General features: G+C 41.3%; 1 protein-coding gene across 1 annotated transcript in view; it reads right to left on the reverse strand.

The window, feature by feature from the left end:
* The window catches only part of LOC134448284 (GTPase IMAP family member 8-like), a 7,639-nt gene extending 525 nt beyond the window's left edge, over positions 1-7,114 (reverse strand). Inside the window, exons 1-4 of the mRNA XM_063197974.1 lie at positions 7,020-7,114; positions 3,866-4,004; positions 2,987-3,352; positions 2,042-2,568 (exon numbers count right to left, since the gene is read on the reverse strand). Of these exons, the coding sequence (XP_063054044.1) occupies positions 2,042-2,568; positions 2,987-3,352; positions 3,866-4,004; positions 7,020-7,083 (1,096 nt within the window). The 5' untranslated portion in view covers positions 7,084-7,114. The remainder of the gene's footprint in view (positions 1-2,041; positions 2,569-2,986; positions 3,353-3,865; positions 4,005-7,019) is intronic.
* Positions 7,115-11,819: the final 4,705 nt, after the last annotated feature.

Below are 11,819 nucleotides of genomic sequence, written 5' to 3' on the forward strand. Positions count from 1 at the left end.
TGGAATGATAGAAGAAGTTTTGTCCAATAAAATATGATGTCATATTTATATAGTTTTATTTTTTTTTATTTTACACGTTGCAGTGTGTCATCAGTACCTTCAAAACCCCATGTCCAAAAGCAGGATTTAGAATTTGACAATACCATAATAATTGGTTAAAATGAAATTTAACAAACATCATAGCTACTGTCATCAAGTATTTTGGATTATTAATCAAACTACATGTATGTATGTACAATGTTTTATAAAACCTTTTAATATACTTTTTAAACTATTGAACATGTGTCCGGACTTTAAGTCAACACCGTAAGATTTGTTTAAAATACAAAAAAATCTACCATTATTGTGGTCAGCTCACACTCTAAGCAGCCTGGTACTACTTCCTGTTTGGTATACATGCCACGGAGACACTGTTCTGTTGAGGTCACATGTAATATTTGATTTTATCAATGGATCTTTAGGAAGACCATCTATGTCACAACCATAATGTGTCAACACCATAATGCATAAAAATAAAGTTTTTTTCAGTATTTTGTATAATAAAAGCTTAGAATAACTTTATTGGCAAGTCCTTAAGCAACTGCTGACGTACCAGATAATTTCTGTTAGAAAATGATGTGTTATTATGAAAAGTAGGTTGATTTGTCAACTCCATAAGAGTCAACTCCATAAGATTTTGTTATGGAGTTGACATGCAAAATCTTATGGAGTTGACAAATTCACCAAAAACTGTCAACTCCATAAGATTTTTCTCAGCACTTTCAGGTTTTTTTGTAATATTTTGGGGAAAAAGGTAATTCTTAAATCATTTTCTTTTTGTTTAGGCAATAAAGGATCATTAGATCTATACCACCATGTATGTTAACCACTTTAGGTGTTTTCCTCATGTTTGCAAAATAAAAGATTAAGTCTGAAAATGCCATTTTTTTAACTCTGTGTGTTAATAACAGTCTAAAATTAAAATTTAAATATATATATATTACATATTATTGTACATCAGAGTAACTAAGTATCATTACAATACAAATCAGAGCTAAAGATTCTTGTTGGACTATTATAATAATTTAATTATGTACTTTTATTGTGTCTGACGGAGTTGACAAAAATCTAGGTGTGAAGGTAAACATGTTAATTTGTTAAAAATGCCTTTTTACCTGGACCCTGTATTTTTACATGCCTGAAAACTACACATCTTTATCTACATGAATATATAACCATGAACAACATATTCTGCATTTTCAAAATCAGGTTTTCAAAACGCATTTTGTCCCATCTCTCAAGAATCCCTGACATATCTGACATAAACATGTGCCAAATTGTTGTTTTCTACTGATTTTGTAGACATTTAAGTGGTTGTGGTCAAATTGACCCCAAGGATCACGGATGTTCCACAATTTGAGAAATTTTCCAAGATAATTGATAAATCTTCAACATGAATGTATTGTATTAAAACCGGTATATATAAAATCTAGTTCATTGCATTTGTATTTATGAAATTGATTTCATTGAACAACATTTTGCATACAGTGTTATCAAAAAAGTCTAATTGCAATTGCTGGACCTCTTTTTTACCTCTAAAATCAAATTGCTCACCGTACAATTAAACTTATTTACCAAACATGACCTGGATGAGCAAGACATCCCTAATCATAACAGACCTACATTTTATTTCAGTCATCATTTTCAAGAGATTACTTACCCAGCTCTCTTTACATATGAAGGGTTTATTTGCAAAACGGTGTATCTCCATTTTGTAGAATGTTGGGAAATTGACATTTTGTATTGGGCATTCCATTGAATTGCATTGCAAAATGCATTTTATATAGGTTAAAAATGGTAAGAATTCACACATAGGTGATAGGCCCTCAGAACAGTCATTTCCAATAATAAAATGCAAAAGTCCAAAAATGGAGATACACCGTTTTGCAAAGAAACCCTTCATATGTTATTCACAAAATGTTTCCTTTACAACTCCCAATATGCAGAAGAAAACAACACCAGATGACTTTGCAAACCACAAACTCCAACCTTATGAACTCACCCCTCCGAAAACCATCAGGCCAGATGGTGTCCTCTGTGTGTACAGGGCTGTATCTGCACCTTGGGCTCTTGCTAAATCTGTGCAGTCTTCCCTCAGCCAAACACCTGCTCCTACTGCTCTCCTCAGAGACATCCAGTCTCATCCAGTTTCCATCCAGCATTTCTTTCCTCCTCCCGTCTCTGCCAGTGTTGTGTTCCAGCCCTCTGCCGTACCTCACTTCACCTGACCGCATCATACGCTCATTCACCCCTCTGCCATCCCTCGCTCCATCCTTCCACAGGACTCTAGTCTCCCCTCTTCCATCCTCTCTGCCAACCATCCACAGTCGTCTCGTCGTCTTCCTCCTCTCTCTGCTAGTGTTGTCTTTCACCCCTCTGCCATCCCTCGCTCCATCCGTCCGCAGGCCTCCCGTCTCCAGATGCCCGCCGCCGTTGAGTGCCACCATGCCTTTCAGCTTCTCCAGCAGCTGCAGGACTTGGGTGTTGGCTCCGGATGTCTTGTTGGCTTTATTGTCTAACACGTGGTACCTGTCAAATAACATTGATTGATTGATTGTTTATTGACAGCACATCACAGAAGCACTGTTCTTCCTGTGGTCAAACAAATTCATACATTCCTTTCTTACATGCACTCTTTTTTCTCTTTTTTTCTCTTTCTACAAATGTTACAAGCAAAACACAAGACAAAAACACAAGATATACACAGAAAAGGAAAACGAGGAAGAGAGAAAATAAAAACCTGTCACTTATATACTGTAGGTTATATGTATACAGTAAGTAAAAAAGGATGTACCTGTAGGTCAGAGTGCTTCTGAGTGCTTTTAAGCTCCTCTCCTTTGTTAAAATGCCTTTAATTAAACTGTGCTACTTCATTTTAGAACACACTAAAAATGCCAACATGTTTCGACCTGTAATGGCCTTCATAAGGGCTTTAAAAAGATGGTACCTGTTGCCACACTTCTCCACAATCTGCTTCAGGGCGTCCCCTTCGCTTTCCATATACTGCTCGACAGTCACCGCGTCTCCCGCTCCGACCCCACCGAGCCCGTCCCCACAGGTGAACAGCACCAGGGTGTGTCTCCACACCTGCTTGCCCAGAACGAGCTCCAGGTGTTGGCACGCCGCCCGCCCCTCGTTGGCTCCGAACGACGCGTCGGCGCGTATCACCAGCAGCACGGCGTGGGGCCCAGGGTGGCAGAGCGGCACGGAGAGGGACATCTCCTCCATGGTGCGGGACGGGTTGCCCGCGGCAGGAGTGCACTTCTGCCAGCCGGGCGTGTCGACCACAGAGAGCCTCTGGCCGGCGATGGACCTGTGGGGAAAAATGGGATATACATAGAATTATTGTAATTAGTATTTATTTATTCATTTTTAATTTTTGCCCATTTTAACTCTATTTAGACAGGACAGGACCGTTGAAGATGGATACAGGAAATGAGTGGGGGAGAGAGAGGCGGGGTCACAAGCCCAAAATATATAGTTATTGATATTATTAATAATTATTAATCATTATACTCAGCAGTAAGTGGTAGAATAGTGCAGATTTATAAATAATGCCAGGGACATAAATGTTATATTGTTATATGAAGTTACACAAAACTGCCATATTATGGTGATGAGCTATGACACGGTTAGGCGAAAATAAACGAGAATGTTCGTCTCTCTTAATGTCCCAGGAGCGGTTATGTGATTATCTAAATCAAACATGTCAATGTCACGCCCCGAGTGAATAAAGCGAATTCATGGCGCTAGCAGGCAGCTTAGGTGGCCCTTGGTCTGGACCCAGCATTGTAGTGGTGCCCCTGCTAAACATGTTTCTACTGACCTGTGGTGCCACTCGCAGAAGGCAGTGGGCTTCTGGTCAAACACCTCCGGGCCTAGCATGGTGTTGCCCACCGAGGTCTTTCCTGATTGGCTGTAGCCAAGCAACACAATCCTCAGGGTAGCCAGCAGGTAAGAGTTGGCTGTCAGAAACAGTCAGAGACTTAGACGTCTGAAAATGAAGTGAAAACCCCAACTGGGAAACTCCAACTCCCATTGTCATTGTGACACAGCACTCCACAGCACACAAGTGAACGCTGCAGACTGCACACAACTAAATTGCATTTATGCCTCACCCATATAAGGGGAAAGCCCCAATGGTGCCCGAAAGGGATCAGTGCGGTGGAACGGTACCATGCTCAGGGTACCTCAGTCAAGATTCAAGATTCAAGATTCAAGAATTTATTGTCATTGTCAAAAAGGCAACGAAATTGTGTTTGGGGTACAATACTTAGTAGTAGCAGGTTTCCAAGTAAAGTGCAAAACGAGGTAAAAGTGACACCAGTGCTTGACCCCCCCAGCCCCCCCATCCCCCTTAAAGTGCAGCAGAGATTAAGTGCATAATACAACACCCCCCCCCTATCTCAAACATGCACGCGCGCACGCACACACACACACACACACACACACACACACACACACACACACACACACACACACACACACACACACACACACACACACACACACACACACACACACACACACACACACACACACACACACACACACACACAGAATGTCCAAAGGATAGATGGATAACATTTAAGACAGTAATGTTCCTCAGCAGTCATGAAGAAGGATGGGGGAGAGCACTTAATTACTCCCCCCACCAACCTGGCGGGTCGGGAGTTGAACCAGCAGCCTTTGGGCTAAAAGTCTGATGCCCTCAGTCTGATATAACATATTCGTAGGAATATTTTGTAGGGTTATTGTAGTATCAATGTTTTTTTTTTCTTCAGAGAGCATGATGTGACATTTTGGAGACGTTTAGAGCATTAGTTTGATGTGATTCAGCACGGAAGTCAAAGTCAAATGATTTTTGTTTACAAATACTGCCTTAGGTTCGTTTATTTTTCCTTTCGAGCTCTTGCCGAGGGGATAACTAATATTAGTAAAACAGCACAGCTGTTCAAATACAGCCATTGAGATTCAGTAACCCACAAACCGTAACTTGACTATTAGTACCAGGAACTATGAACTGATGTGATCTCTTCTCAACTTTTGCAATTGCTTCTTCTTTCTTTCTTTCTTTCTTTCTTTCTTTCTTTCTTTCTTTCTTTCTTTCTTTCTTATTTTACTTTTATCTTTACTAGAGGTGCTCCGATTGCTCGGCTGCCGATCATGACCGGCCGATAATGGCCAAAAATAGCCTGATCGGTGATCGGAAAAACATGCCGATCAAAAAACCGATCGAGAGATATTAAATTCCTCACGCAACCATTTGCCTTTACACCTGGCGCTGCATGTAGGCGCTGGCTCTGCACAGCTGCAACTGCACCAAAAGAAGGCATCTTTGCTTGTCTATAACTTTTCGCCATTCCCCCCTTCATTTCCACCATTCATAACCATATCTGCATCAACAATGATCTGATTTTCCGATCCATGCGCCGTTTACCTGACTATGTAATTTGCGATTGAGTACTCGCCAGTGAGCCATGTTACGTTATAACCTGTGTAGTTGCCTTGGTCAGCACGCGACAACTTCACGTTGTCAGCACAAACATGTCAATTATTGTTTTCAAAGTTGTAATTGGCAGTCAGTCGATTAGTTTGATAGTCGCTGAAACACCAAACGGCGATAGATGTGGTTAAAACTTGAGAGAGAGATTCAGAACGGTAGTGGAGCACTGCAACTGTGGACGGTGACAGAGAGGGGAGGGGCTCTCCTCACGAGGCTGCTCCAGAGACGTTCTTAATGCACAGAGAATCTTTGGCTGCTCATTTAAAGCGACAGGTTGTTTTTTTCTCGTATGTGGAAGACTATTTGATGTAATGTTTCAGTTTCAATTCAATCTTAAATAGTTTAGTTATTCTATGCAATAACTTATACATTGATTAATACTGTAGACTGTATTACCAACACTAGTCTGAAAGATAATAATAATAATAATAATAATAATAGCCTAATACTGTAATAGACATGTGAAAATTAAGATTGATTGGTTTATGGGCAGAAATGGTATTCAATAAGGATAATTAATAGGCTATTAAAAAAATAGGAAATCATTTTTGTGATCGGCAATGATCGGTAATCGGCAGATAAAGATTTTTGGTGATCGGTATCGGTGATCGGACCCAAAAAATGGTGATCGGAGCACCTCTAATCTTTACTTCTATCTTTCCTGCTGTCTGGTCATTATTTAAAAGGCTTGGCTTGTCTGCTATTGCAGCCATTAACTCCACAGGTGTCAGGACCTCTAGCCCCGCTCAGCTCAGCAAAAATAATAACCACAATTAAACGCAAGCAAGATATCTCGACTAAAATACCCCTGGCTAAAGAGTGAGAGTCACTACAAGTTCAATGTTCATGTTTTGCCTTTAAAAATGATAAGAATGGAAGACCTTAATGATACATTTTGGGATGTAATGAAAGAAAAGGGACACAGTTAATATTTTATAACATAGCACAAATATAATAAATGTCACACAATTATGTTATTCCTCTGATGGCTGACCCGCAGAAATGGGGATGACATTAATGGACCTCAGTGTCTATAAAGCCAGGTGAACACATTCTGAATTATCTATTGTCTCCATATACTGCATAATGATTACCATTCATAGTTCTGACCATATTCAAACACCATTACTGTATCATAATGTCATACACACTCATGCCTTACATGTTATTAAAGCTCGATTACAGCTTAGCAGTAACAATGATATTAACAAACACTAATGTATGATAGAATGCAGACTCTCATAAGATCGATACTCGTTTTATAGCCATTTGTAATGGAGAGAGGATTGATCGCTGGCCACCTACGTGTAAATGCGAATACAGTAAAGACCTAGAAAAAAAGATACAGTGAATGATTATACTCCCCCTGACAGTACAGTCGGTAAACAGCACTTTTTTCAGAAATACTGTTGGAGAAAAAGCAAAAAAATGAAATAAAAAACAAAACAAACAAAAAATGTTTGTTTTTTTTTACCTGAGAAGACCTTCACATTCTCTCGCTGTCTCTTCTGCTTTGCCCTCCTGGCTGCCCTCTTCATGACCGCCACTTTCCTCTTCTTCACACTCTTCATCCTCTTCCTGTCCGGCTCAAAATGGCCGTCCTCCTCCCCAGCCATGGCCTCGATCTTCTCCAGCAGGTCCCACACCTGAGTGCTACTCTCGTCACTTTTGTTGTTGCTCAACAGATGATACCTTTAATGATGATGATGATAATAATAATAATAATAATAATAATAATAATAATAACAATAATACCTTACAAAAAAAGGATAATGTCAGGAGAAGCTTTGTTGCTGCACCTTAGTTTTTAGGAGGAAAAAAACAGACAGCAAGCAAGTACGTAAATTAATGAATAAAGATTAATCTACACTGACACTTTAAAGGAACAGTCCCCGCTTTTTTGATTTTCACATGTTTTCAGTATTTCCAAGCATTATTCATGAATGTGCATATAATTTTCTTCTCCGTTTTTTCAGTACTTAGCTTTATTGGATCAGAATTATTAGCATAGCTTAGCATAATCACTGGAAGTGAGTGGAGGCATTAGCATCAAGCCACAGATTTTCACAGGACAGGATTAAATAGCTCAATTCAAAAAAGGGAAAATCCAGGCAACTCCAGGTGAAAAAGAGGAAGTCCATTAAAAAGCCTTTATTATCTTTGGGCTAAAACATGATTAAATAAGCCTGTTTCGACCGCACTGGTCTTCATTAGGGCTTTGTCATCAGGACAGGGAGTGTTTTCCAATATGTAACCTTGCTTCCTCCACTTGTGCTTGTGGCCTTGTATCAGGAAGTTATATGTCATGATGACATCACTGACAACAGCATTATATTTCAATATCTTGCAAAAGCTCAATTGTAAAGTCTTCCTCATTTGCAATTGGGATGATGAATGAAAAACAGTCCCCCAAAAGTTGTTGTGGCAAGGCTGACAGCTGGGAAACTTTATTGTTTTCTCCATGGAGGTGGGGCCAGGAGACGGGGTGAGGCCACAAGCACAAGTGGAAGAAACAAGGTTGCATATTGGAGCGCACACAAGGTGTATGGCCTCACCTATAAGGTGACATCAGGGTCATGTGACCCCATAGTAAATGTCACATGACCCAGATGTCACCTTATAGGTGAGGCCATACACCTTGTCCTGATTACAAAGCCCTGATGAAGACCAGTGCGGTCAAAACATGTTGACTTTTTTAATCATGTTTTAGCCCAAAGATAATAAAGGCTTTTTAATGGACTTCCTCTTTTTCACCTGGATTTGCCTGGATTTTCCCTTTTTTGAATTGAACTGATCCCCTTCATCCAAGAGCACCCAACAAATAAACTTAAAGAAGATACTGTGACTGTTTTGAGCTACCAGCCATTTTGGGTTAAATAGCTGTTTTGCACTCTGGTGAATTTTACATTAATTTTAAAATACTTTATAAGTACATTTGATGATGTTTTGTTTGCCCCCATAGACTTGCATTGCTACGCTTAATTTGGCTTTACTGTTAAACTATTGTCTGGTGGCAAACGCTAGACTAAATCACAAGTGTGTCCAGCAGTTCGAAAAAAGAACGCGCAAGGCAATGGAAACACATGGACAAAAATTATATGCACATTCATGAATAATGGCAGGAAAATACTGCAAATATATGAAAATCAAAAAAGGGTGGACTGTTCCTTTAACCAAACTAGTAAGGATGTAAAATGTAAGCATTTTTTGGTCATTGAGAAATAATCTAATGTCCATAATATGCTACTTTGCCTTTGTCCACATTTCTCCAGGAGCCGCTGTAGTGCCTTGCCCTCTGCCCTGATGTACTGCTCAACACTGCAGCAGCCGGCACCCCCCCTGAGCCAGTCTCCAAAGGTGAAGAGAACCATGGCGTGAGACCAGGCGTCCTCTCCCAGAGGCTCCAGGTGCTCCTCCAGGGCCCGCAGCTCAGCCTCCCCGAAGGAGAAGTCCACTCGGTGGACAAGCAGCAGAGCATGGGGGCCTGGGGGACACATGGAAGCGCTGAGCACGATCTCCTGGCATACGGTAGAAGAGAGATGAATAGGATTTGATATAGGATTCAGTACAACAAAATAGAATAGAATAGAATAGAATAGAATAGAATAGAATAGAATAGAATAGAATAGAATAGATATCGAAATACATTGAATTGAATTGATTTGAAAATGACGGAACACATAACATATTTATTGCTTTCACACAGCACCGCTGACAGGGTTGGCTGGGCCAGGACAAAGTCATCTGGAAGGGTACCCCATCCAATACAATTCAATGTAATAAAGGCCCAATTACATAACACACGCACGCACGCACACACATACACACACACACACACACAGGCACACACAGGCACACGCACACACGCGCCACAAAATCCACTCCAAAGGTATAGCCTACCTGTTTCGTCATCTCCAGTGTGTCGGCCACAGAGACGCCCCTCCACCATCCAGGGGTGTCCACCACAGTCAGCTGTTGCCTCTGCTGCTCTGCTGGTCCCACCTGCAGTGGCGTGCACAGACATTTAGGGGGGCAGGGGCTGAAAGGGGGTGTTGGGGGCATGTGGGACTTCCGATTGCCTGACTAGGCTTATATATTACCGTATTAGCCCGAATATAAGACGATCCTGAAAATAAGACGACCCCCCTTTTCAGGTTCATGTTTTGGGGGAAAAAAGTTTTTTGAAGACTAAATTTAGTTTCACATTGGAAACTTCTTTCAAAAATGCAATTTTTAATTTGTTGGAAAACTTAGGCTTTTTACATAGAACAAATTTCACAATGTAATTTTCATGATAAAAAACTACAGATAGCTACTCATACTCTTTTCCTTTCTTTGCTCACTTCAGTGGTTACCTGACAAGCGCCAGTAGGCACCTACTGTACAGCCGCCTGGGTGTGACTGTTCTAAGTGCGACACAACATTCCATACTACACTCGCAGAGCATCAGTCTGCACCAGCCAGGCAACCAGTCCAGTAGAGATAGACTATCTATTGTGCAATGCACAGATTTTGGCAAAATGCTTTGTTGACAGCAATATCTAACCAGCAGCCGTCTCGCCAAATCGCCGTTCATTTTATGCATCCAAAGTTTTCCGTTGGACTGTAGAAACCGAACGTGACCAAAAGCAGATTGACGCATTGCATTTGAAACCCATGCGCTGCCTATCAGCACCGTTGACATTAGAAGTCCGATTGTCATTCATTTCGTGCCAAGGGTAAAACTCTTGGTGATTTTATATGAACAAGACAATATCTTGCCCTAACCATTACTCTCTGTCGCTGTATTGTTGTGAGGGATATCGTCAAATAGGCACCACCTGTCAAGGCGCCGCTCTCTCGCGCACATGAATGACCATTCATTGGCTGATGACAGCATCCAAAACTTAGCCTACAGGTTGTTCATCAAATCACCCTTCATTTCTTTAGTTTCAAGTTGTACTGGTGACCAGAGAGAACAACCAAAGCTTTCCTGATGAGACTGTAAAACCGAACACAAATAAAAACAGAGCAACGCATCGCGATTGACTGTTGTGTTTCCCCCTCGCATTGTCGGCCCGCATCGCGTTGACATTGACAGTTGATAGACGGGCGGTGCAACACTCATCACGAAACGCAGTTAGCATATGCACATTTGATATGGACAAAACAATCTCTCGCCCTATCCATAAGGCTATTGAGTTTTGTGTCATTGTTGTGAAGCATAATGGCCGCATTCAGGTAAAGTTTAAAAAAATAAAAAAAAAAAATAAAAAAAAGTTTTTAGTCTAGCGCGCGGAAATAAGACGACCCCCCTTTTTAGAGTACTATTTTTAGAACAAAAACCACGTCTTATATTCGGACCAATACGGTACATCTGGGCATTATTGTAACATGCATTTGATCGCAAGGCATTTGTAGATTATCATGCCCACATGGACCACATTGCATTGTGAAAAAAAAACTTTCAAAAAAGATTTTTCAAAATGGGCATTTTATGTCAAGTAGGGCAAAGGGGCAGGTGCTTTAGCACCACCTCGTCCCTATCTGTGCACACCTGTCCCTGTCTGCAGACACTCTGGGCGGTGTGGCGGCCAGGCTCAAAGCATCGCTGACCCAAGATGGTGTTCCCCGTCGAGCTCTTCCCAGACCTCCTGTAGCCCAGCAGGACCACCCTCAGCTTGGAGAGGTGGGATGATCTCATTCTCCACCCTGCCAAAGGTGAAAGGTCAAGTTAAACGGGTTAGGACACGCTGGGAGAAACAAGTACCATTTCCCAATGTCAAGTGTTCTAGCCTTGGTAGTGAGTGAAATGCCCAGTGATTGGATACTCTTTGGGGAACACAGCGGAATATCCAATCACCAGGAGATTCACGTCCTAGCAAGGCTAGAACACTTGACATTGAGATGGGCCCAGTGTCTCCACATTGTCAAAGGTCAGGTTTCAAGGTCAAATTCCGGGAGGCACAGGGAGAGTTGACACACACACACACACACACACACACACACACACACACACACACACACATCACAATGCCAATATATCATTGTGTGGCCATCCCATTGACTTCCATTCATATCAACCCTAACAAAGGCTAAAGAATGAAAGAAATGTGCCGACACCAAACCAATCTCTAACCTAAGCCTGTCAGTGAGGTAATGTTTTTACACTTTCACTTTTACCAGTAACAACAAAACTACTGAGTAAAACACTGCTAGATTTATTGGTCCCAAAATGTGGGTCCCACACCACGGTACTGTTTTGTCCATGTTACTACCTTACTGGGGACATCTG

This window comes from Engraulis encrasicolus, chromosome 5 (assembly GCF_034702125.1).
Source record: "Engraulis encrasicolus isolate BLACKSEA-1 chromosome 5, IST_EnEncr_1.0, whole genome shotgun sequence".
Classification (NCBI taxonomy): Eukaryota; Metazoa; Chordata; class Actinopteri; order Clupeiformes; family Engraulidae; genus Engraulis; species Engraulis encrasicolus.